The 27,502-nt window shown below is 41.6% G+C and overlaps 2 protein-coding genes across 4 annotated transcripts in view; both read right to left on the reverse strand.

Moving 5' to 3' along the window:
- Positions 1 to 13,278, reverse strand: part of ZNF410 (zinc finger protein 410) — a 34,126-nt gene extending 20,848 nt beyond the window's left edge. Inside the window, exons 1-5 of one of the 3 annotated variants that reach the window (XM_084792112.1) lie at positions 13,130 to 13,277; positions 7,398 to 7,579; positions 6,210 to 6,345; positions 3,090 to 3,308; positions 1,128 to 1,319 (exon numbers count right to left, since the gene is read on the reverse strand). In XM_084792112.1, the coding sequence (XP_084648238.1) occupies positions 1,128 to 1,319; positions 3,090 to 3,308; positions 6,210 to 6,345; positions 7,398 to 7,430 (580 nt within the window). In that variant the 5' untranslated portion in view covers positions 7,431 to 7,579; positions 13,130 to 13,277. The other 2 variants (XM_084792113.1, XM_084792114.1) reach the window with 2 other exon arrangements.
- A 1,025-nt stretch (positions 13,279 to 14,303) lies between these two features.
- Positions 14,304 to 27,502, reverse strand: part of PTGR2 (prostaglandin reductase 2) — a 31,684-nt gene continuing 18,485 nt past the window's right edge. Inside the window, exons 6-10 of the mRNA XM_084792133.1 lie at positions 24,113 to 24,322; positions 22,007 to 22,128; positions 21,432 to 21,519; positions 18,097 to 18,136; positions 14,304 to 17,145 (exon numbers count right to left, since the gene is read on the reverse strand). Coding sequence (XP_084648259.1) covers positions 17,069 to 17,145; positions 18,097 to 18,136; positions 21,432 to 21,519; positions 22,007 to 22,128; positions 24,113 to 24,322 — 537 coding nt within the window. The 3' untranslated portion in view covers positions 14,304 to 17,068. The remainder of the gene's footprint in view (positions 17,146 to 18,096; positions 18,137 to 21,431; positions 21,520 to 22,006; positions 22,129 to 24,112; positions 24,323 to 27,502) is intronic.

Below are 27,502 nucleotides of genomic sequence, written 5' to 3' on the forward strand. Positions count from 1 at the left end.
TGGACTCGCTTTGTAGTCCAGGCTGGCCTTGAACTCACAGGGATCCACCTGCCTCTGCCTCCCGAGTGTTGGGATTAAAGGCATGTGTTTGTTTTTGTTTTTTGAGACAGGATTTCACTCTGTAACACACTCCATTTTTTTTTAAAGATTTATTTATTTATTAGTTGCACAGTGTTCTGCCCACATGTGTGCCTGTATGCCAGAAGAGGCCACCAGATCTTGTTATAGATGGCTGTGAACCACCATGTGGTTGCTGGGACTTGAACTCAAGACCTTTGGAAGAACAGACAGTGCTCTTAACCTCTGAGCCATCTCTCCAGCCCCACACTCAATTTTTTTTAAACAATAAGTAACTAGCATAAAGCAATTAGCTAATTAACAAAATTGCCAAAAATATCAACATAATTCTAGCAGAATGAATCAGACTCAATATTAATTTTACAGTTTTTTTGTTTGGTTGGTTGGCTTTTGTTTTTTTGAGACAGTATTTCTCTTGTAGTCCTGGCTGTCCTGGACTCTCTTTGTAGATTAGGCTGGCCTTGAACTTATAGCAATCCAGCTGCCTCTGCCTCCCAAGTGCTGGGATTAAAGGCGGGCGCCACCACACCTGGCTTACAGTTGTATTTTTCTTTCTTTCTTTCTTTTTATTTTTTTAACAGTTGTATTTCTATTAGCTCATAAAGCTACTTTAATTTCTTTGCACTCTAAATATAAAATGTTTATATAAATTTTATCTTTACATACTTAAGTATGATTTCAGTAGAAACATTCAAGCTAACCTCAGAATCTGTACTATTTTCCCCATTTTTGGAGACAGAGGCTGTAGCCCATGTTGGCCTTGGAATTGCAATCCTCTTGCTTCAATCTCATGAGTGCCAGGACTAAGGCCTTGTCCACCGTCTAAAAGATACTCTGTATATTATTTAAAAGCTGGATATTCAAAACATGAGTTTAGTTGATTTGGTAGACAAAGTCCAAGTTGTTTTATTAAATAGGACAATTTATTTTTAGGCTTCCATTCTCATCAATAAAATAATTTGAATTATACACAATTCAAAATACAACTGTTGCATTACCTAAATCTCTGTACGAAAAGACCAGAGAGGAAAATGCCATAGGAGTCTCACCATTGCTGCTGGTTTTTGCATTCTTCGCCAATTGTGCCCGAGTAGCCGCAATCAAACTGTCATGGGCTAATTCCTGAACCCGGAGGAACCATGGGATACTACTGTCTGTGCTCTCCCCAGAGAGAAAGTCATTCCCTGAATCCTCTGTCTCATCCTGTACAAACACAAAGTGCTCAGCTGAAGAGCCCAGACCTGGGAGGAGGAAGAGAACACAAGATTAGCCAACACCTTTTATTAGTCCTGGCCCAGAGACTTTGTGTCCTGAATCAATCTTTCTAGATCTTTCCCTCTCACTTCAAGTTTCTGTTCTTATAAATAATTAAGATATCATTTTTTCATTTAGCCCACAGGGTAATTGTTAACCCTGTCTCCTCTTGTTTCAGAAGCAAAATGTTCCTTCCTGGCAACCAGGCCACCTCCCACGTGAAATATTCCAGCCCCAATGCAGTCACTCTCTCTTGCATGCTTCAGCTAAGTTCGCTCTCATGGAAGCTGGAAAGATTGCTCCTCAATTAAGAGCTAGGATTAAGGGTGAGTGCTCCACAGCCGGCAAGTTTGTTTGTTTGTTTGTTTTTTACTGGTTTTCTTTGAGACAGGCCTCAGTGTGTTGCCGAGGCTGGCCTCAAACTTGTTGCTCTCCTGCTTTGGCATCATGGGCGCTGGGTTTAGAGTGTGGACTAAGGTTCAGCTTGTGTTTTCACTCAGTCACATTCCCTTCTCTCCCCATCTCTCTCTTCCAATAACTTACTTTTACGAAGGCCACCAGACAGACACTTAGTCTCACTAGGCTAGCCTACAGTATTTGTAATCATCTAGTATCCTCTCTTTCTTTAGTCTTGTTTGTTTGTTTTTCCAGGCAGGGTTTCACCCCTGGCTATCTTGGGTTTGTAGACCAGGCTGGCCTCAAACTCACAGTGATCCACCTGTCTCTGCCTCCCAACTGCTGGGATTATAGGTGTGTTCCATCATGCCCAGACGTACCCTTTCTTTCTTAAAATATTTTCCTCCCTTGGTTTCCTACCCACCATTCTTTCCCTTGCTGTTCTGTCGCCCTCTTAAACGTCCCCCTTCCCAGGCTCCCAGGCTTACCTTTTTTTATACTTATGCTTCAGACTTCCTTGGAATCAAAGAATGTACTATCACTGTTTCACATTTCCTGAGTGTGGTGAACAGCCCAGCTGCCTACTTTGCACCAGACCTCTCCAGAACTCTGGATTCCTATCTTAAACTCTCTGAAGGATATTCCCTCCTCACTGTACCCTCACCATCAAAACAGCAACAGACACAACTGGAACTAAGCATCTTCCACCAAGCGTCTTCTGGCTCTCCCTATCTTGGTCAAGGCCATCACATTAATTTCCCAAACAAATGCTTCTTTTCTTCTTTCTTTCTTTCGAGACAGGGTTTCTCTGTGTCACCTTGGCTGTCTAGACTTGCTTTGTAGACCAGGATGGCCTCAAATTCACAACAATCCATCTGCCTCTGCCTCCCTATTGCAAGATGTAGTGATACACTCTATGCCTGCACTCAGCAGTAAGAGGCAGAGGGATCTCATACTCAAGACAGTCAATGCTGCATGGGGAAACCACCATATTCAAGAGTGTACCATAGACAAATAGCACCTGACACCCAACAAGACTTCCAGGAGCAAGCAGTGTCATCATCTTGCAAACAAATTGTGCCACTAAAGACAGGGATAATTAAAGCCAAAATGAAAGGACCAAACTTTTCTTGTATTTGGCAAAAGTAATAACCAACCATCTCACAAACTTAAACAAGAGGAACTGCAGAGTCATCATACAGTCTTTGTGCTTGCTTTATATATTCAACTTATTACCAGATCACACCAGCTCTCTAAGTAATCAGAAAATAAAGATTCTCTGCATCTTACATATATTTAATATTTACCCCACCTCTTTTTCCCCTAAAAATGAATAAAGTTCAGAAAATATTAAAACATACCTGCTCTTGTTAGGTTAAGAAGAATAAAAGAAGTGCTATCACTTGGCTGTAGATCTTGTAACAAGCTAGGTGACTCTGGAGTGGACAAAAACTCTGGGGACTTCTGTACAGTCTGAGCCCTCGTCTCTTCTCCGTCTGGGCCCACATTCACCTGAAGGCTCCTCAAAACAGCTGAAGAAGGGACTTCCTTGGAGCAATTAGTATGATTTGGAGTGTCATCTAGTAGAAGAAACACCAAAGCTTTATGTAGCATTCACATCCAGGGAGCACACCTTGTAAATACATAGCATCTACAAACTAAACTCCAATTTGTTTCTAGCACCTCTACAAGAGTAGACCGCATGCTCATTTTTGCAAATAAAAAAACTACTTTAGAATAATCACAGGGGATAAAACAGCATGGGAAATGACTTAAGCTTTGTAGACTAATCAGCATGTTTCATTACAGTTTTGGGTTTATACTGAATGTACATAAATAAGACTTGCTCTAAAGAAGTTCTGAGGTGGCCAGGCACGGTAGCGCACACCTTTAATCCCAGCACTCGGGAGACAGAAACAGGTGGATCTGTGTGAGTTCAAGGCCAGGCTGGTCTACAGAGTGAGTTCCAGTACAGCCAGGGCTACACAGAGAAACCCTGTCTGAAAAAAATCAAAATAAATAAATTAATTAATTCATGTCATGAATGAGATAATATACATTATACTTATAAATTAGAAAAATAGGTACAGATATGATAGCTTATAATCTTATAAACTGGTATGCAAATAAATTAGTTTTCATTTATTATTTGTAATTGTTTATATATAAAATAGTTCAGAGAAGTATAGTAGCACATGCCTGTTATTCCAGCACTTGGGAAGTGAAAATAGCAAGATCATGAGTTCCAGACCACCCTAGCTACAAAGTGAGTTAGCAGTCAGCCAAACTTGTCTCAAAAATCAAAACAAAAAATAAAAAATAAAAAACATTTAAAGTAAATTATTTTTAAATCAAAATTAAGAGGGAAGGGCTAGGCATGATGTCTCAGTATTCAAAAACGCTGGAGACTAAAGCAGGAACATAGAAAGCTGAAGGCCAAGCTGGTCTACATAGAGACCCTATTTCAAAAGAAAATGGCTGGAGAGATGATGATTAAGAGCACTTGCTGCTCTTCCACAGGACTAGACTTTTTTTTTTCTTTTTTGTTTTTTTGAGACAGGGTTTCTCTGTGTAGCTTCGCCTGTCCTGGACTTACTTTGTAGACCAGGCTGGCCTGGAACACACAATGATCCGCCTGCCTCTGCCTCTCAAATGCTGGGATTATAGGCGTGCGCTACCACACCCAGCTAGGACTAGACTTTAGATCCAAGCACCCATATCAGGTAGCTCACAAGTGCCCATAACTCCAGCCGCAGGGAATCCAACAGTCCTTCTGATTTCTGTGGGCACTTGCATGCATGCTAACATACACACAAGCAGACACACATGTACATATATAAGAAAATCCCCACATGAGGCTGGGCAGTGGTGGCGCACACCTTTAATCCCAGCACTTGGGAGGCAGAGGCAGGTAGATTGCTGTGAGTTCGAGGCCAGCCTGGTTTACAAAGTGAGTCTAGGACAGCCAAGGCTACACAGAGAGACCCTGTCTCGAAAAAACCAAAAAAAAAAAAAAATCCCCACATGAATCAACCAACAAAAGTGCACAAAACAAGCGGTAGTGCATGACTTTAATCGCAGCACTTAGGAGGCAAAGGCTGGCAGACCTCTGTGAGTTCCAGAACAGCCAGGGCTATGCAGAGAGACCATGACTCAAAGCAACAATAATCAAACAAAGGAAAAAATGCACAAAACAAGAAAAAAGGATGGTAAGAATTGAGATTTGGTAATAGAGTGTTTTCCCAGCATGTAAAAGGTCCTGGATTTGACCATGGTGCTACAAACACAAACAACAAAAAACCTAAAAGAAAAGTAAAGTGAAAAACACAAATTTTTAAAAATTCTGTCATATGTTAATGGACAGTCATGTTAATTCCATGCTTTCGCTATTCTGACTAACTTAGAGCATAGGGGTACACATACCTAACATATGATTCAATTGATTTCAATTCCTTTGGAGATATACACATAAGATATATACATACAATACACCTAAGAGTTCTATTTTTAGCTTTTTGAGGAATTTCCATACATATTCCATAATTGCAACAGTGTACAAGGGTTCCCTTTTCTCTACATCCTTATCAACATTTGTTACTTTTCACCTTTTTAAAAATATATAATCATTCTAACCAAGTAAAGACATTTTTGCTTCTATTTTAATTCCCTCTACTATCCATACTCAACAAATTAAAATTGGGACAGAAAACTCAGGAGGACAGGGAACTTAACTAACAACAATTTATTAACACCTAGAAATTTGTACAGGTTGGAAAATTTGGATAATATGACAAACAATATGCTAATAGAAACACAGCAAAAGATGTGAAAGAGCTAGAGTCACATAGGAAACTTTTTAAAAGATTTATTTCAGTGTTTGAGTGTATGTGCGTGCAAGCACATCTGCATGGGTATGCATGTCTATTCATGAGTGGACTCCAAAAGAGGGAATCAAGCCCTGTGTGCTGGTGCCTACCTTCCTGGTCTACACAGCAAGACCTCCTCTCAAACAAAACAATGTGTTAGATACTTGCAGTCAGAGTTCTAGCTTTTTTTTTTAAAGTTTGTTACATTTATTTAGAGAGTGTGCTTGCCAATGCTAATGATGTCCTCCTCTGCCTTTGTGTTCTCTGCCTCTTAGGGGCCTCTGATACTCTGGTTTCCCTTGAGTCCTCTGACTCCTAGCTATGATGACATTCATCTAAATACTCTAGTCTGCTTTCTCGTTCTTCCCTCCTTTTCAGGCTCTCTTGTGTGATACCATCAAAAGGGAGTCCCAGAGTGCTACAGTGGCCTTTCTGTCTCACTTTTACACATTCATTCCTACGGCTTAAACTACTTAGGCCCTTATGGCTTCCATGGCTACTTTTTTTCTATGACTTCTAAATTTTATTATAAACCAGCTGCAAAATCTACTCCTGCCACAGAGTAGGCTAACTTCTTAAGTTTTCTTTGGTCTATCTGTAGTAAACATATTTTACCTGGTAACATTAGCCGACTGCATTCTGAGGCCTCGGTCACCGGAAGGAGGGATAAGCAAGTAATGTCTTTAGCTTCTGATTCTACTAGCCCTTGTCCCAGGGGGATGGAGGTATTCTGAACAAACTGAACCAGGAGCTGAGGAGGGGGAAAAGAGGCAACACTGAGAAATAGAGGTTGCTAGGAATGAATCTCAACCTTCAAATTTACTGAACAGGTGATGATATAATTAAGTCTTGTTCCTGGTTAGTGATTAACTACATTTATCAAGGTTTCATTCTACAGAATAGTTGATTTATAAAATTAAGTTAATCTGTCATTTTATATCAAAGAAAAATTATAAAAGTGTATTTTAAAATGAGCTGTTTTTATAAAAAAAAAAGCTGCACTGTAGAATTACATCGTACAAATCATTGTCCTGGGTAGGGGGTCATTTAATCTTCCTAGTAAACTCCTAAGTGAATCAATCTGAAAACACTGACTTGTCTAAGATGACATAACTAGTTAGAAGGCCCAGTCTTCAAAATTAAGCACTGATTTCAAATTTGTTGACTTTTGTTTAACAGAACACAGATTTACTAAAACTGAGATAGAAAAAGTGATTGAAATTGTAAAATGTTTAAATCTCCCAATAATGTTCAGAAAGAAAATATTTTCCATATATAAGATTAACAATGTATATGTACACACATATAGCACAACTATATAGTATAAAAATACTTTGGGAATATAAAATATTTTATTATGGGGCTGGAGAGATGGCTCAGAGGTTAAGGGCACTGACTGCTCTCCCAGAGGTTCTGAGTTCAATTCCCAGCAACCACATGGTGGCTCACAACCATCTATAATGTGATTTGATGCACTGTTCTGGCCTGCAGGTATACATGAAGAAAGAGCATTGTATACATAATAAATAAATAAATCTTTTAAAAAAATATTTTATTATATTTAAACATTTTAAGTATTTCATTAAATACTTAAATAGGAAATACTTAAGTAAAAAATTCACAAAAGATAGAAACAGAATAGTGGAGTCTTTGAGAAAACATTCAGTAACAGAAAAAAATCATAAACTAAGAGTTGTAGTAAAAACCACTTAGCTTACAAAGTTAGAAATGTTTACTGTTAAGCCACTAGAGAAGCTGCTTCCTGACCAATGGACCAATGGACCAACAGCTAAGTGGACTTACCTCTGGTTTGGATTCTAACTCATCTGATAACATTGATTCAGCTTCTGAAATCCTGTAGCTCTTTGGGGGACAGGTTCACATCTATTCAGAGTCAAGGACACCTTCCTGTTACACTCATATCCCTTTAAGAAACATTATGCTTTTCCTGTAGGATGCTGAACTAGGTTGGTAATCAATTCAACCTAAAATAAGGGTACAAAAGAAAAAGATATAACATTAAGAGCAGTAGGAAAATGTAGCTAAATAAACAAAGGCATCCCTCTGTAACTAAAAATCACAAGGAGACAAAGAATTCAGCCCATAACATTTGTTTTAAACGAGAAAAAGCCAATAAATTTCAAAACCTATAAAAGCATTGCTTTAGCCAGGGTGGTGGCACATGCCGTTAATCCCAGCACATGGGAGGCAAAGGCGGATGGCTGTGAGTTCAAGGCCAGCCTGGTCTACAAAGCGAGCCCAGGACAGGCAAGGCTACACAAAGAAACCCTGTCTTGAAAAACCAAAGCAAAAAACAAACAAAAGAAGCAAAAACAAAAGTGTTGCTTTGGTAAACTATTTCTACTTACTTTTAAATTTTTATTTTTAGCCAGGCAGTGGTGGCACATGCCTTTAATCCCAGCACTTGGGAGACAGAAGCAGGCTGATCTCTGTGTAGACCAGGATATACAGAGAAACCCTGTCTCGGGGAGGGGGGGGGATAGAAAAAAGAAAAGCAATTTGCATATGTAACTCCCTCCCCAAGTGCCCACAGAGTCCAATAGAAGGTGTTAGATTCTTCTGGAGCCCTGTGGAGTTTCAGGTGGTTGTCAGCTGTCCTGTGTGGATGCTGAGAACCAAATTCTGGCTCTCTGCAAGAACAGCAAGTTCTCTTAACCACTGAGCCATCTCTCCAGGCCCCATAAAATTTCTGCTTCTAATTAAGGCCTGACTGGCCTGAAATTCACATAGATCAGGCTGGCTTCCCATTGTGAGTTCTCCTGCCTCTTCCTCCTGAGCGCTAGGAGGGGTTACAGCTATGAAAAGGCCTTAAATATGGAAAAGCTATATCTCCAAAGAGGTCCATCGAAAATGTAAGACAAGACAAAAAACTAGACGCAATACACAATTACCTTTTAGAGAACTTGAGCGCACACACACAATATAAGGCATGGCCATTAAATATGGCATTGTCACTCCAAAATGCAATTATGGTGGGGATGTAGTTAAGTGGTAGGACATTTGCCTAGCGTGTGCAAGTACCCAGGTGTGATTCACAACACTACACACACACACACACACACACAACTATCACAATTATGAATGCCATACAACAACAAAGAAACTGATTACAAGTCTATTTCCCATTTTAACACTAATTATAGCATGCATAAGAAAAAGTAAGAAGAAATTCAGAGATATAACAGTAGTTACATTGTGTAACAGGACAGCATGACTTACTTTTCTTGGTTCTAAAAGGTAATTATGCTGTTTTGATAATTTAAAAAATAAGTCTAGAAGAAGCATAGCAGTGCACACCTATAATCTCAGCACTCAGGGAGCCTGGGCTCTGTAGCAAAATCAAGGTCTGTCGGCCTACAGTGATACTCTATCTCAGAAAAACAAAAACAAATAATAATCAAATCTAGAGGTGTAACTCAGTGGTAAAGCACAGGCATAGCATGAGACAGTGCTCTGAGTACAATCTCCAGCAATTAAAAAAAGCAAAAACAAAAACCCAGGGGTGGGGATGGGGTGAGGTGGGGATGGAGCTGTTAGGTGCTTCCCAAAGGACAGAGAAGCAATGGATTCATCTTCATCCTCCGGCCCTCCCATCTTTCCTCCTTCCTTGGTCACACTGGAGACTGTATCTAATGTCTATTCATGTAGCTAAACATAGACCTTGCTAGTCCAATAGCCCCAAACTCTTCCTTAACTCCCCACCACACCAGTACTTTGGCAAATGAATTCACTTAACTTGGAGTAATTGCTAGTCAAACTGAGAGTAGTACTGCTATCTATAAAGACAGTAAAAAAAATTTAGTAAGAATGGAAGTTTTCCATTAGTACCAGGGTAGCCAGGAAAGTTAAGGCTAAGACAGACATTAAGTAATACTAGAGCCGGATGCAGTGCTACATTCCTGTAATCCCAGCACTCGGGAGATAGAGGCAGGTGGATCACTGTGAGTTCGAGGCCAGCCTGGTCTACAAATTGAGCCCTTGACAGCCAAGGCTACACAGAAAAATCCTGTCACAAACAAACAAACAAACAAAAAACTGCAATTAAGGCCTGCTAGATGGCTCAGTTTGTAAAGGTGCCATGCCTGACAACCACAATTTAACCCCCAAGACCCTTATGAAGGAAAGAACTAACTCTCACAGGTTTCCTCTGACCCCCACATGTGTACACACAAATAAAAACATATAAATTTCAAAAGAATTTGATTAATTCAAAAAAATTAATACTTTGTTGATGTCTCTGCCTGAAATCTAATTTACAAGACATAAATGAACTGCTCCTTTTATTTCTTACATAAAACAAAGTATCATAAGTGCTCAACTTTTCTTTCTACACACACTTTTCTTACTCAATAAGCTTGATATGGTTTATCCACTCTTCTTCTTCATGAGAGGAAGAAACCAAGGTTCAACAAATCATGTGACTGAGTTATTAAGCTGCATAAGCAAGTTAGCATAAACAGAGAATGACTGCATCTAAGTTTAATCTTAAATTAGCAGGGCTTAGCAATTTCTGTTCCCAATTCCAGCTCACCTAACAAGCCAAAAAATTACCAGGTATCTAATCAGTTTATCTTTAAAGTGCATCCATCTTTGAGATTCCTGGATTGTAGACTCGCTAAGAAATGAGATAAATAAATAAATAAATAAATAAATAAATAAATAAATAAATAAGAAATAAACAAATGAGACAATTCACTGACTCTTAGGTACTACCTACAATATCTTTTTGATTTAGTGTTTTTGTTTTAATAATCTTTGAAAACAAATAAGGCTATTCTGGAACAACTGCAATATGCATATTATAAATGAATACAGCCATACAATCTTGGTGCCCAATTTATGTCTTGTATAGGTACTGAATGAACAAATAAAAAAGAATACACTAGAATAAGTTGAACTCTGACTGTGTTCAATACACAGTGGTTTATCAAATGTTCTATGTGGGTGGTTTATCAAATGTTCTGTGTGGACTTTTGTAACACAGAACTTACTAAGTACACTAGCCAGCAGTACAATGGCAAATACATTGGCTAGGATTGCTGCTGTTTCCAATTCCCTTACCTAGTTAGCCAATTTCAAAGGCTACAATGTAAATTTTGTTCCTGCAGTGCAAATGTTTTTTTCTTACAATGCAAATTTCTAGGAGTTTGAGGTCAGCCTGGTCTACATAGTATCTAACCAGCGAAGGCTACAAAGTAAGACCTTATCTCAAAACTGAAGTTTTGCCTGGCATGGTGGCACATGCCTGCCCATGCCTTTAATCTCAGCACTCAGGAGGCTCTAAGAGGCAGGTGGATCTCTGTGAGTCTGAGGCCAGCCTGGTCTACAAAAGCAAGTCCAGGACAGCCAAGGCTACACAGAGAAGCCTTGTCTTGAAAAACCAAATAATAAATAAAGTTTCACTGAAACAGTGCACATAATATAAAATGTACTGATTTTTAGCCTTTTTAATTTTATTTATTGTGCATGGGTGTTTTGCCTACATGTTGTCTGTACATCCCATGTATGCAGTACCAGTGGAGGCAGAGGACGATGGGCCCTCTAGAACTGGAACTAGAGGTGGCTGTGAATTACCATGTGTGGGAACTAAACCCAGGTCCCTTACAAGAGCAAGTGCTCTTAACTTCTGAGCCACCTTCTCTAGATCCCAAACTCACACATTTTGAAAAGTGTAAACTGTCTTTAGCGTATTCCTAGCTCTGCAATCACACGCAGAACTAGAAATCACATGTTTTGTTTGTCTGGCTGTTTTGAGGGGCTCAAGGGCTCAGGCAGGCTCTTGCATAGCTCAGGCTGGCCTGGAACACTGTATGTTTCTGAGGCTAGCCTTGAACTGCTCCTCTCCCCTGCTTACACCTCCATGGACTGAGATGAAAGGTGTGTAGCACCTTGCTGAGCTAATTTTACATTTTCCCATAAGAAACCCTGAAATTACTACCCACTTCTAATGTAGTCATTACTGTGAGTTTAAAGAACTTCCATACAAGTCTCCCTGTGAGCACATTAAAGAGCACTGGATAGATTTTCAGATAAAGAGTAAGTAACAAGACAAATGATACCCAGCTCCCCACCCCTTCAGTCCTGACTTCTCAATTCCAAAACGTCATGATAATTGCCTGCTGAGTAAATTCACATGTATATCCATCGGCATTTCAAACCACGTCCAAACCCTGCCAAACCTGTCCTTCCTGGATTATTCCTTTTATGTATTGCCCAATATTCTTCCCACTCCCCTGCAGAGTCCATCCAGCAGTGTCTCTCATTCTGCATATTTAAATAATCTGTCATTAATGACTTCCCTAAGTTTATTCCTACTGTGATGTTGTTTAGATTCCTCAGCATCTCTCAACTTTTTTTGGGGGGGGGGGTCAATTACACTATTAACACAGGCTTCTAAGTGGTCACCTTGGGTTTAAAATGTACCCTTTCCGATCTATCTTTTACCCAAACACTCATTATTTTTCAAAACACAAAAAATGTTTGTCACTCCTCATAGACATAGTAGCTCAGAATGGTCAAACCCCTAAGAGTAAACCTCGTCACTGACGTACTCCCCCTTCAGCCCAGTAACCTAGAAATTACAGAACATGCAAAGCTTAAGTTAGAATCCAAATCGTCTAATGTTGCCCTGGATTATGCCATCCTCTACTATAACACAAAGTGTAATTTATCAGTTATTCTTTGTGTATGTTACGTGGGCCCTTGTAGCAAAGACTAATGTGAAAACATGAACTCTTTTTTTTTTTTTTTTTTTTTTTGGTTTTTCGAGACAGAGTGAAAACATGAACTCTTAATCAATAATATTTAACTCTCAAATGGTGTCTAAGTACATTTCAGAGCCTCATGAGCAAGTGAGATAAAGTTTAACAAACTAATCGGATCCTCTTCTCTTGAGAAACTTCATAGGACAAGTTCAATGAGCAAAGCACAACCTGGCTGCACACACTCGCTGCCCCCCACACGGGCCTGAAGTGACAGGCAGAGGAGACATCAAAGCTCCAGCCCTGATCCCCGCAGACGGTCCCATTCCAGACCAAGGAGCGAGTGGACGCAGGAAAGGAGCCGGGACCTCTGGCTGCAGCGCAGACCGGGCAGCGCTGCCAACGCTTCCCGCCAGCACAAAGGCCTCGGTCGAAGGCCCGAAGGTCCGCCGGCGGGCCCGGCAGCGGGTGCAGACCGAAGCCTCCGCCCCGGGGACTCGCTAACTCCGCATTTTTCTGGGGGGCAGTCTGGCTTCCAGCCACCCTCCCGCAAAAAACAGGCAAAGGAGCAGAAACAGCGCGCCCCCAAACCCTTAAAGGGGAAGGGCCGAAGCCGCCGGCCTTCGGACCGGTCGCTCCCGACCCGCTAGACCCCAGACGCTGGGGGGTGGGGGGAAGGAAACTGGGGGGGACGGCTTCCTTGTGCCCTTCGGGGGCGATCTCCGCTCCAAATCCTCAAACTCTGCAGCGGCTTCCTTTCTCTCCGGGACCACCTACCCGAGCGGGTGTGGCCGGCCCCAGACCGGAGCTCACCTTTCAGTCCTGGGCAGCGGGCTGTCCGTCAGTCAGTCCCGAATTCCGTCCACACACGGCGTCTTCCGGCTCCTGCCGGAAGCAGCTCCAGAGCGGGACAGGAAGTTTGGCTCCCCCACTCCAACCCCCACGAGCCTACCCACTCGCTTTCTTCTCCGCCCCGCGGGGGTTTCTCAGGTCGAGGTGCTGACCCTCCGGCGGCTGCTGGGGCCGATCCCCCCCGCCCCCCGCTATCCACACAGGGCTCCGGAACGAGGGGCCGCAGCACCTCGCCCCCTCCTCTCTGCCCCCCAGGGCTCTGGGGTCCGCCAAGTCTGAAACCAGGTCAGTGCCTTCTAGCCGTGACGTCACCGCCTTCCCGCTGAGGTGGGTGTGAGAGGCTGTGGCGGTGGCAGAGGTGGGAGGGAGGAAGACGGAGCTGAGGACTTATGACAGCTAACGAGAAACAATGTTTCAAAACTCCAGGAAGAGCACAGGAAAATCAAGACCTGCATCGCCCATAAGACTGGGTATGAATTTAGGCACGTGTACAGCTTTGGAAACAGTTAAGAATTCCCCAGAGATCTTGCATGTCCTAACTGAGGGCTCAGATACCTGAGTTCCAAGCTGGATGTAATAGTTTTTGCTGGAACTTTTGAGTTTGACTGTGTAAAATGTAAAGATCTGGCGTGGTGTACACGCCTGTAATCCCAGCTCTTGGGAGTTCCAGGCCAGGTAGGGCTACATGGTGAGACCCTGCACAAAAAACAAAAAACATGATGTGGTAAGAAAGCGGTGATTAAAGGTAGTGCCCTTGGAAATTAATGTTCTATTAAGGCGCTTATTTTCAAGTTTTAGAGTAAGCGAGGAGTCTAAATGAGCCAGGGAGTAGTAGTTTAGTTACAAAACGTTCCGGGAGAAAACATTTCCTCTATACTTTATGCTGGGCACGGAGAAGCGGGGCTGTAATCCCATTTGAGGGTTGCCATGACAAGGACAACTGAGCTACATAGTACCTGGAAAAAACCTTGGGGTGGCAAGGAAATGTTTACTAGGAGCTAAAGTCCTAAAGCTTAAAGATTAAAAAACACAGTTAGATTTGGCAGTTACTAATATATGAAGAAATGAAGAACCTTCCAGAAAGACAAAGTGGTCCAGAGAAAGTATATAAAAGGTTAGACTAGTCAAAACTGGATTGAGTGATTAATAATACAGCTGAATATATTTATTACAAGTTTTGCCTATAAAGTACACTGTGTAAAAATCTGCCCATAAGTCACGGTCAGAAAATATCTGCAGTCTTAATTTTCTAAAGGTTGAGTTACAATTAATAAAACAAATGCAATACGTAAATATATATGGAATATTCATGTCTATAACCATTGGTTAATTCACTTAGTCCTATCATTTTCTGAAGCCTGTTTACTTGGGCCTTGTTGGGGAGGGGGTGCTATTGTGGATTAGTCCCAAAGACCCTAGAATACTGATCAGTGTTCTGCCTTGACCACTTCCCCAACCCACTTTAATCAATGAAATTCTGAGGGATGTTTATATCTACTTGCCCTCCGAAGTGTGGCCTAGCATGGTGGCACATGTCTTTAACATAAACACTCTGGAGGCAGACAGGCAAGTCTTTGAATTCTAGGCCAGCCTGGATTACATAGCAAACTACATAACTGACTCGGTCTCTCTCTTTTCTTTCTTTTTTTTTTTTGGGGGGGGGGGTTGTTTGTTGTTGTTGTTGGTTTTGTTTGTTTTTTGAGACAGAGTTTCTCTGTGTAGCCCTGACTGTCCTAGTAGACTAGACTGGCCTTGAACTCAGAGATCTGCCTGTCTCTGCCTCCTTAAGTGCTGGTATAAGTGTGCACCACCACACCTGGCTCAGACTGTCTCAAAAAAAATTTTTTCCCCAAGTAAACCCAAGCTTTTATCAGTATGTAGTAAGCTATTAGGCTTGCAACATAGCCAAGTATTTAGCAGAACACAAATAGATCATCTTCTGGATATAAACCTGGCCTCTTGAGCTTCCCATCAATTCAGCTGAACTCATTTATCTTCTCCACCACTCCCAACCCAAAACTTCTACCCTTCTACCCCTAAAATTGTTTCACAACTGTAAATCCTCCCAATGCTGTCCCCAACCCTATATACTTCCGCCACTAGGAGCCTCTCTTTGGGCAGGCTGGAGAGATGGCGTAGCACTTAAGAGCACCAACAGAGCACCTGCATTCAAGAACCCAGCACCTCACGCTGGTTCTAAACTCTCTAGTTCCAGGCCTCTTCCAGCCTCTGCAGGCACCAGCCATGCATGTGGTGTACAGAACAAAGGTTTGTTTTTTTACATCTCTCATAAAAAATATGAAAAACTATCTCAATCCTAATACTCTAAGTTTAAGAATAATGTTTAGGCTGGGCATGGCGGTGCAGGCCTTTAATCCCAACACTCAGAAGGCAGAGTTAGGCGGAGGATCGCTGTGAGTTCAAGGCCAGCCTGGTCTACAAAGTGAGTCCAGGACATCTAAGGCTACACAGAGAAACCCTGTCTCAAAAAAACAAGAAAAGAAGAAGAAGGAGGAGGAAGAAGAAGAGGAGGAGGAGGAGGTGGTTTAAAAAATTTCCCAGTTCTGGGCTGGAGAGATGGCTCAGAAGTTAAGAGCACTGGCTGCTCCTCCAAAGGTCCTGAGTTCAATTCTCAGTAACCACATGGTGGCTCCAAATCATCTATAATGAGATCTGGTACTCTCTTCTGGTGTACATGCAGACAAAACACTGTGTATATATGATAAATAAATCTTTTAAAAAAAAATCCCCAGTTCAATAAATGTTAACTGCTTCTCATCTAGGATTAGTAAACTGTTGACTCACTTTAAAAATAACTTATTAACAATTGTATTAACTATCCAGGGGTCTTTAGATATTTGATACAAATATATGTAATATTAGTTTTTACAAACAAAGTAATTATCCAGCAGTCTCTCAGTGGGGAACCCGAGGAATCGGTGCAGCCTGATCTACACTAACAGACCCACCTCCAATATAGTTATTATTAGTTATTATTGTAAGAAAAATAAATCAGGCATATTAGTTCATGCCTATGATCCCAGCCCTTAGGTGGGGCCACAAGGACACAAAGTGTGAGGCCAGTGTGGACTATTGATATCCTGCCTCAAAAAGAAAACAAATGATACTATCATCAACCTATTGTGGGTGTGAGTGGTTCTTAACCTTCCTAACGCTGTCACCTTTTAATACAGTTCACATATTGTGGTGACCCCAAACCATAAAATTGTTTTTTTTTTTTAATTTGTTTATTTTTTGTTTTTTCGAGACAGGGTTTTTCTGTGTAATAGCCCTGGCTATCCTGGAACTTGCTCTGTAGAACAGGCTAGCCTCAAACTCACAGAGATCCACCTGCCTCTGTCTTCCGAGGGCTGGGATAAAAGGCATGTACCACCGCTACCCTGGTCCATAATTTTTTTTTTAACTTTGTCTTTTTGGTTTTTTAAGACAGGGTTTCTCTGTGTAGCCTTGGCTGTTCTAGACTCACTTTATAGACCAGGCTGGCCTCGAACTCACAGTGATTCGCCTGCCTCTGTCTCCAGAGTGCTGGGATTAAAGGTGTGTGCCACCACATCCGGCTCCCATAAAGTTATTTTGTTGCTACTTCATAACTGTAATTTTGCTGTTATGAATAATAATGCAAATCTCTGATATGCAGAATATCTGGGATGTGACCTCCTCTCCAGGGGCCACGACCCCACTGGTTGAGAACCACTGAATTACTTGGTAAGCAATCAGGTTAGATATATATGTATGATATTGAAGATAAAGAGGTTATGCAAATTAGAAAATATTATGATCACATTTAACTCAAGAACCGATCTGTACTGTAAGGTTATTTTTTAACATGTCTTAAGAATCTTTTTGTGAAGAATCTTCCTTGATGGAGATACATAGAGGCTACAGAGAACAATCTTCTGAAATGCAGACGATCTGCTTCCCTATGTTGCCACCGGTCATCATGGAGTGGAATGCAACTAAAAGAAAAAAAAATAGGTTGTCTGAAAAGGGAAAGGTTACTATATGTTTGTTAGGCGATCTTTTAGGTTAAATAATTTCTTCAGTGAATTTTCTTTTAAAATGTGTTTTTTGCCGGGTGATGGTAACCCGCACCTCTAATCCCAGCACGCTAGAGGCGGAAGCAGAAGGATCTCTGTGAGACTGAGGCCAGCTTACCTACAGAGCAACTTCAGGACAGCTAGGGCTACACAGAGAAGCACTGTCTTGTGTGTGTGTGGGGGGGGGGATTTATTTTTATCTGGAGCTGGAGAGATGGCTTAATGCTGGGGAGTGCTTGCTGCTCTTGCAGAGGTCATGGGTTCCATTCTCAGCACCCACATGGTGGCTCACAACCATGCCTATTTCTAGCACCAGCTCTAGGAAATCCAACACTCTCTTCTGAACTCCATGAGCACCAGCATACATGTGCTGTACATACATGCATGCAGGCAAGACACACAAAAATATTTATTTATATGAGTGTTTTGCCTGTGTATGCAAATGTACAACACATATGTGCGTCTGACAGGGACACGAAGGGGGCTCTTGATGACCTGAAACTGGTTGTGAACTGCCATGTATGTGCTAGGAACTGAGCCCAGATCCTCTGAAAGAGCAGCAAGTGCTTTTAACCAATGAACCATCTCTCGGTGAATTTTGTTTTTTTGTTTGTTTTGTTTTTCCAACACAGCGTTTCTTTGTGTAGCCTTGGCTGCCCTGAAATTTACTCTGTAGACCTCAAACTCATAAGAGATCTACCTGCCTCTGCCTCTGGAGTTCTAGAATTAAAGGTGTATGCCACCAATACCCAGGTTCTCTGTGGTTTATTTTATTTTTTAATATTTCACACAGAAGGAAGCTCATGGTGTATACATGTAATCAATACATGTATTGCGCACATATACAAAACAAATCTGCATTCATCTTACCTCCCATGTTTTCCAATCCATTTATCACAGTCTCCTTGATCTGTAAATCAAAACAGCTAGATTTAGGGTTAATGGTTTCCATAAAAGGAAACAATACAATTTAGAAGAGTAGAAAAGATTCTTTTAGGGGCTGGAGAGATGGCTCAGTGGTTAAGCCACTGTCTGCTCTTCCAGAGGTCCTGAGTTCAATTCCCAGCAACCTCATGGTGGCTCACATCCATGTAAATTGAGATCTGGTGCCCTCTTCTGGGATGCAGGTGTACATGTAGATAGAGCATCATATACATAAAATAAGTCTTTTTTGTTTTGTTTTGTTTTTTGAGACAAGTTTCTCTGTGTAGCCTTGACTGTCCTAGACTCACTTTGTAGACCAGGCTGGCCCCGAACTCACAGCGATCCACCTGCCTCTGCCTCCCAGCTATTGGGATTAAAGGCGTGTGCCACCAGGCTCGGCTAAAATATGTCTTTTTTTTTTTTTAAGATACTTTATTTCAGATAGGTAGCCCAGAAAAGTTTGTTGATTGGTTTTTTTTTTTCAGTAAAATCCTATATTCCATTGTCTAAATAAAAAATTATTATTAATTTTACGTTTCTTTGTTTTGTGGGTGAGTGCACACATTTTATAACATTCATGTGGAGATCAGAGGACAACTTGCAGTAGTCAGTTCCTTTTCTTTTTTGTTTGGATGGTTGGTTGTGTGTGTGTGTGCCTCCAAGACAAGGAGATTGGGCTGCCTATCCAAGTGCTGGTTTAAAAGTGTGTGCCACCACATCCAACTTAGTTCTGGGGATCAAACTCAGTTCATCCACTTGGCAGCGAGTGTCCACACTCACTGAGCAATCTCACTGCTGCCTTCCCCTTGCCCGAGTCGTGAACAGCACACCTACATTATGTCCTGAGAATGTCCTTGAATATATACTCCCTCCTGCCCCCACCTCCCAAGTGCTGGGGTGACAGGCCTATACCACTTTACCACTTTTACTTTCTGCTGGGGTGGACTAGGGCTCCATGCATGCTAAGCAAGTTACACCCCAGTCCATACACACCCTCTTGGGAAAAAAGTATCTAAGTATACACATATATATTCAAGTCTGAAGAAGAATTTATCTGGATCCCAGATTAATAATCTCTAATTTTCCCCAACAACGAAAAGAGGCATCAGAATGACCATAAAGAAAAAAATATTGGGCCGAGCGTGGTGGTGCATGCCTTTAATCCCAGCACTCGGGAGGCAGAGGCAGGTGGATCGCTGTGAGTTTGAGGCCAGCCTGGTCTATAAAGCAAGACCAGAACAGCCAAGGTGAATACAGAGAGACCCTGTCTCAAAAAAACAAAAACAAAAGAAAAAGAAAAAAAATATTAAAGGGATATTTACTGAAATCTATAAAATTCATAAGGAAATAGGTTATATTAAACCAAAGCAAGATAATATATTACTGAGTTTACAACAGTTCTGTACTTTCTAAAATGCAATAATGACTCATTCTGGTTATGCAAAATTTAACAACTTCCCATTTAAAAAAAACAGAGACTATCCAAAGAGCGTTCTGATGTGCTCATATGACTTTTAAAAAAACACAATTGCTGAAGAGATGGCTCAGTGGCTAAGAGCAGTGGCTGCTCTTCCAGAGGAACAAGGTTCAATCCATAGCACCCACATAACAGATCACAACTGTCTGTCACTCCAGTTCCAAGAGATATGACACACTCTTCTGGCCTCTATGAAGGGCAAGAAGGGTAGTCGTGGCACACACCTTTAACCCCAGCACAAGGGAGGCAGAGGCAGGCGGATCTCTTGTGATTTCAAGGACAGTGTGGTCTACAAAGCAAGTCTAGTACAGTCAAGGCTACACAGAGAAACCCTGCCTTGAAAAACAAAACAAACTAAATAAATAAATAAGTAAATAGAACTAAGGTAAGCAAATGGTACACAAATATTCCTGTAGACAAAACATCTATACACATAAAATCAGAATTTCCAAATATTAGTCATAAATATATTAAATTAATAATTTATTTATGTGCCCTGGTGTTTTGCCTGCGTATGTCTTTGTGAGGGTCTCAGATCTTGGAGTTATGGACAGTTGTGGGCTGCCATGTGGGTGTTGGGAATTGAACCATGGTCCTCTGGAAGAGTAGTCAGTGCTCTTAACTGCTGAGCCATTTCTCCAGCCCCAAATTGCTAAATTAATAAGTACTGCAAATTTAGATTTCAGGAGAAACACCTATTGATGTTGTAAATCTATGTAAAGTAAAGCTTAATAATTATTTAAAAGATTTTTTTAAAGATTTCTTTATTATGTAGACAATATTTGGCCTGCATGCCTGCCCACCAGAAGAAGGCAGTAGATCTTATTACAGATGGTTATAAGCCACCATGGTGGTTGCTGGGAATTGAACTCAGGACCTCTTAAACAGTAAACAGTGCTCTTAACCTCTGAGCCATCTCGCCAGCCCAAGAGATTTTATTTTTATTTTGTATGTATGAGTGTTTTGCTTATATGTATATATGTATGTACATGTGTACACCACTATGTGCCTGGTGCCCTGGGAGACCAGAAAACATTACTGGATCCACTGGAACTGGAGTTATGGACAGCTGGTAGCAGCCATGTGGGATCTGGGAACCAAATCCATGTCCTCTGCAAAAGTAGCAACTGCTCTTAACCACTGAGCCGTTTCTGCAGACCTGAGATTAATAAAATATTGCATAAAAGTAATAAGAGGGCTTTTCAATCAGGAGTTACAGTTATCTGGGAGGAAATTTTATTCAGAGATTAACTTTGTAAACTCGTGTGTGTGTGTGTGTGTGTGTGTGTGTGTGTGTGTGTGTGTGTGTGTGTGTGTGTATGTGTCTGTGACAGTATGTGCATTTAAGTACAGCTGCTTGGGGTTCCAGAGAGGGTCAGCCCCCCTGGAGCTGCAGTTACAGTCAATTGTGAGCAGCCTGACATACTTGCTGGAAAACAAACCTATGTGCTCTTAACCACTGACCCATTTCTCTAGCCCATCTTTTGTAGGAAATTTTCATAACAAAACAAATGTTTGCCATAGTAAAGTCAAATAAAACAAAAGTATGCCAAATGGCAGGAAAATATACTTGAATAGTTAATAAATAGTCAGAGTTTAGGCTGGGATGTGGCTCAGTTGGTTGTCCAGGGTTCAAGCCCCAGAAGCATATAAATTGGGCATGGTGGAATGGGCCTGTAATCCCTTCAAGCAGTGAGCCAGACATAGGAAGCTAAGAGTTCAAGCTCATTTTCAGCTACATGTCAAGTTCAAGGCCAGCCTTGACTACATGAGACCTCCTTCCAAACAGCAAAAAAAGTTTTACCTTTAGCTTTCCTTCTTTAAACCACTGACTCAGCTGAAGAATTCCAGGCTCAAATTTATCTTTGTAGTTTAATACCATAAATCTCTCTCTGTAAGTAGTGAATAAAGAATAATGGTTAGAAGATATTTCAAGACTGAGAACCCAAAATATTTCAAAGTGGTAATACCTGTGTTAGTCTTTACATTTGCATATAACTGTGCTGAGAATGGCCAGATAGAGTTGTTTGTGTAGTTAAGGTGTAAGCACACTGAACTCTCACTGTTTATGTCTGCTTATCATCTACAACCTGTTTGGCAAAGACAGTGTGGTTTTTTTTCCCTTTGTAGATAACATTCTTTCCTCACCCTCACATGATCTCATCCAGTCAAAGCCAAAAGTATTAATTGTCTGAGAATCAGTTAACCAAAATTTAAATATTGAGCATCCTTAAATATGTACTTTTCAGTTTTATTTAATAAGAAAAATCATACATAAATTTGTATATTATAAATACATTATATATTTCACATCTATGAAATTTAACTCCCCTGTGAATCACAGCCCCTGTGAAATTGGCAGAAAGGCAAAGAACACACCTTGTGATGTTTCTCTCCTTCTGGATTGCTTCTACAGCAGGAGACAGTGGAGGAGGATAAGGCACATCTTTATTGTACTGAGAAATCTGACCACACAAAATGATGTGGCTGTTCTGATTCATCTGTATAGAAAAACACTGATGATTACACCTTAGACACCTTTCCTATTGGTGGATTAAAGACTACATCAATGAAAGCCTACTTAACAACCACATTTAAAGCTTTATTGCCAACTAATTGCACTTATTTTGAAGACATACCTATTTAAAGATATTTCAATTTTGTTATTTGTGAGTGTGCGTGCATGTGTGCTTGCATGAATTTGATGCTCACCACATGCATGCAAGTGCCTGTGGAAGCCAGGTGGAGGCCTCAGACCTCCTAGAACTGGAGTTGCAGTTGACTTTAAGCTGCTTGGTGTGCATGTCAAGACCCAAGCGCAGGGCTCCACGTGAGCAGTAAGTCCCCTCACTGCTCAGCTGCCTCTCCCGCCTCTACAAGACCCAAGCGCAGGGCTCCACGTGAGCAGTAAGTCCCCTCACTGCTGAGCTGCCTCTCCAGCCTCTACAAGCCTTTTATTGTTGTTGTTGCTGTTCTGGGATTTGGAGACAGGGTTTCTCTGTGTAGCCTTGACTGTTTTGGACTCGCATTGTAGACCAGGCTGGCCTGGAACTCACAGAGATCCTCCTGCCTCTATCTCCCGAGTGCTGGGATCAAAGGTGTGTGCCACCACATCCTGGCCTCCCTACATGTTTTAATAATTCTACTCTGAAGGAATGTAGAACTAGTAAAAGTTTGGTAATCACCAAAAAAATCATTAGTTGTCACTGACCTTGCTGCTTTTAGTAGTAGATTTCTTTTTTAAAGCCTTATTTTATTATTTTAAACTATGTGTATAATTTAAATTATGTGTTGGTCTGTGTAGGAACTGTAACAGAGCCCCAGACCTTAGCACAACTGACTCCCTGATGGAAGTACCATTCAGGCTCTAAAACTCAGCACTTTGATGGCAGCACCTGCCAACACTAAAACCAAGGCCTAAGCCAGCAAGGCCCATGGCAAGTCTCTAAACATACTAACCTTGCTTTCTGGCTTCTGCAGTTCTGCTTGTGACTAACTGTTCTTGTTAACTGAAGTAGTCAACCTAGAAATATTGTTTTTGTGCTTAAAAGCTTACCCTGAGAAAGGCTCAGGGCTACACTGTGATCCTGAACATGCAGTGTTGTTGCTGATCAGTTAATAAAGATCTTTTATTGGCTTAAACCCATGTCCCAGTAGTCTTCTCTGGTGGATATCCCACAACAGATACATGCTTGTCAGTGCAGGTGCCTGAGGAGACCCGAGGTGTCAGTTCTCCCTGGAGCTTGCATTACAGTGGTTTGAGCTGCTGGACATAGATGCTGGGAATCAAACTCAGGCCCTCTGCACGAGCAGTACACACTCTCAACCACTGAGCCCAGTAATATATTTCTTTAGATGTAAATAATTTAATTTCAAATGCAAGTAATTTTACATATAGTAAAGATCTATTTATTATTATTATTTATTTTGGTTTTTCAAGACAGGGTTTTTCTTTGTATCCCTGGCTGCCCTGGACTTGTTCTGTAGACCGGGTTGGCCTTGAATTTACAGAGATTCTTCTGCCTCTGCCTCCCTGGCTGGGATTACAGGCATGTGCCACCACGCCTGATCTATTATCAACTGTTAATATTTTGTTACATTATTCATAAAATACTTGACACCTGTAACCTATGAGAACCATCTCCCTACCAACTCAGGGTTATGGCTAAAGGTGTTTGAGAGATGGTGAGTTAGTTACAGGTAGGTCAGCGTCACCATTTCAAAAGTGCAGCTCTTCATTTTTGACAAAAGTATGTTGAAGGTGAAAATACTATATTGCTAGCCAGGAACTGAAATTCAGAAAACAAACGTGCACTCAAATGAAAGTATCAATAAGCTCTTTTGTGCAACTTCATTACAATAACGGTCATGCTATTTGTCAAAATGAACTCTATAATTTTATAGCTCCCCTATCAAATACATATCACAATAAATATATATATCATACAGTGTCTTATTTGTAACATAAACAAATCAGCAAACAACCTGATTTATCACTGTATCGCTGATGTCACCTCCAACATTGTCAAAGTAAACATCCACTCCAGCTGGGCAGGATTCCCGCAGCTGTTCTGCCACATTCCCTTTTTTATAATTAACTGCAGCATCAAACCCCAGTTCTGAAGTCAAAAAGTGGCATTTCTCATGGGTTCCACAAATTCCCACCACTCTGGAACAGCCAAGCAGGTGGCCAATCTAGGGAGGAATTTTTTAAAAATTAAAATTCACAGAAACATAAAAATGTCAAAGTATACAAGACATTGCTTTTATGTCAAGTTGACACAAGCTAGCATCATCTGAGAGAAGGACACTTCAATTGAGAAAATGCCTCCATAAAAGTTAAGTGTAGGCAGGCCTGTAAGACATTTTCTTAATTAGTAGGATTGAAGTGGGAGAGCCTAGCTCATAGCGGGTGGTGCCACTCTTGAGCTGGTGGTCCCGGATTCTATGAAAAAGCCAGTCAACAACACTCCTCCATGGCCTGTGCATCAGTTCCTGTTTCCGGGTTCCTGCCTTGTTTCAGTTCCTGTCCTGAATTCCCTTAGTGATAAACTGATACCTGGAAGTCTGAGTAGAACAGACTCTTTACTTTTGGTCATAATGTTTCATCACAGCAGGATTAACCCTAAGACAATATTGATCACAATTTAGGTTTGATTACAATGCTTTTAGCTAAAAACAAAAAATAAAAACTTCAGAGGATTTTTGTTTGGTTGGTTGGTTTTTTCCAAGACAGGCTTTCTCTGTGTAGCCTTGTCTGTCCTGGACTCGGGCCTGGAATTACAGACATGTACCTGGTAACTTCTTGGTTTGGTTTTTTTCAAGCAGAGTTTCTCTGTGTGGCCCAGGCTGGTACTGAACTCAGAGATCCACTACCTCTGCTGGGATTGAAAGTGCACCACCACTGCCTGGGTTAACAAAAAATTTAAAGCATTATGGTACACGCCTTTGATCCCAGCACCCAAGAGGCAGAGGCAAGCATATTTCTATGAGTTTGAGGCCAGCCTGGTCTACAGAGTGAGTTCAAGGACAGCCAGGGCTACACAGAGAAACCCTGTCTCAAAAAGAGAAAAAAAAAGGGAGGGGAGGAAATGCCAAGTGATAGCTAAAATATAATATTCTGTTTCCCATACTGTAAACGCTATTGTATCAGTTACGTTCTGTTGCTATGAAAAAACCACCAGAACCCAAAGCAGCTTAAGGCAGAGAGCAGTGTTTGAGCTTACAGTCCCAGAGGGATCAGAATCCATCATGGTGGGAGCAGTACACAGAAATTGTATCTGCAACCACAAGAAAGAAGATGACAGCACTCGGGAGGCAGAGGCAGGCGGATCGCTGTGAGTTCAAGGCCAGCCTGGTCTACAAAGTGAGTCCAGGACAGCCAAGGCTACACAGAGAGACTCTGTCTCAAAAAACCAAAAAAAAAAAAAAAAGAAAGAAAGAAGATGAAAGGCAAACTGGAAGTGGGGTGAGGCTGCCCACCCCCAGACATGCGTCCTCCAGCAAGGCTGCACCACCTCCCCACCAACCAAGGTTATGGGGGGCATTTCTCCCTCCCTCCCTCCCTCCCTCCCTCTCTCTAATTTTTTGAGACAGGGTTTCTCTTGTAGCCCTGGCTGTCATGGACTTGATTTGTAGACCAGGCTGTGCTCGAGCTCAGAGGCCTGCCTGCCTCTGCCTCCCGAGTGCTGGGATTACAAGGTGTGCACCACCACGCCCGACATTTCTCATTCAAACCACCATAGCTACTGGGATCTTGACTATCAACGTGACAAGATCTAGACTCAGCACGGAAGCGAATCCGGGCACATCTATGATGACTTATCTGCATTAGGTTAACTGAAAAGGGAAGATGCAGCCCACATGGGGTTGATTCCACTGCATGGGCTGGGTGCCTACACTGAAGCAACAGGAGAAAGCAAGATGAATACAAGCATTCGCTGCTTCTGTTTCTTGACTGCTGATGTATCTGGACAGGCAGCCGAGAGCTCCTCCTATCACGACTTCCCTGCCATAGCAGACCATGTCCTGGGATTCCATACCAAATACAATCCTCCTTCCTCGGGTTGCCTTTGTCAGGTACTTGACCACAGCAAGGACAGCTAATATAGCTACTACTCATAAAACACTCGGCTTTGGACAGGTCTTTCAAAACATTTACTACATCCCTAAACTCAATAAATGCTTTTTGTACTTCTGTAATCTCAGGACATGAAAAGTTGGAGGTAGGAGGATAGAAATTGAAGGCCAGCATGAGGCCAGCCAGGGAGACAAGTGACTCTGTTTCAAAATATAAATAACCTCAAGGAAGAATGTGCCAGGCTTGGTAGCATATGCCTTTAATCACAGTACTAAGAAGGCAGAGGCAGATGGATCTCTGTGAGTTCGAGGCCAGCCTGGTCTACAAACAGAGTTCCAGGACAGCCAGGGCTCCACAGAAAAATCCTGTCTCAAAAAAACAAAACAAAACAAAAACCAACAACAACAAAAAAGAATTCTATTTTAAATTCAAGTTTAATTTTATGTTGCTTGGTCCATGCTTAGCAAGGGCTCTCACCACTGAACTAGAACCCAAGACCCCTGTGGTAGTTTGAATATAACTGGCCCCACAGACCCACAGGGAGTAGCACTGTTATGAGGCGTGGCCTTGTAGGAGGAAGTGTGTCACTGTGGGGGTGGGCTTGGAGGTCACATATGCTCAAGCTACCCCCCAGCCTCGCTCACAGTCTCCCTCTGCTGCTGCCTGTAGATCAAGATGTGGAACTCTTAGCTGCTCCAGCACTGTGTCCACCTGCAGCCGCCATCCTTTCTGCCATGTGTCCTGCCATGACAACAGTGGACTAAACCTCTGAGCCTGTAAGTCAACCTCAATTAAGTGTTTTCTCTTGTAAGTGTACATGGTCGTGGTATCTTTACACAGCAATAAAACCCTAGACAAATCTCTCTTTGCTGTTTTTGTAAAGATGTATCTGTGAGTTTGGGCTGCATGTATGTATGTGCATTCTATGTTGGTCAGGTACCTGAGAAGCCAGAAGGCAGCACTGGGTTCCCTGAACTGGAGTTACAGAGGGTTCTGAACCACTCTGTGGTGCTAAGAACTGAACCTACGTTCTCTGCAAGAATAGCAAGTAGTCTTGACCAGAGTCATTTCTGCTTGTTTGTCTTTTCAAGGAATTACAGATAGATCTCTGATTTTCATCTCTATACAGATTAACAGTACTACGCTAACATTTGCCATATCCATTTTAGTTAACAAAGACACAACCTGTATTTTTCATATTGTTATCAACAGAATCTAAATAGGTAATAACATCAGTGTGAAATAATGACATCATAAAGTTTTAAAAGTTAAGAGGGTTGGAGAGAGAGCTCAGT

Source organism: Acomys minous (genome assembly GCF_964271855.1).
Source record: "Acomys minous genome assembly, chromosome: 8".
NCBI classification, from domain to species: Eukaryota; Metazoa; Chordata; class Mammalia; order Rodentia; family Muridae; genus Acomys; species Acomys minous.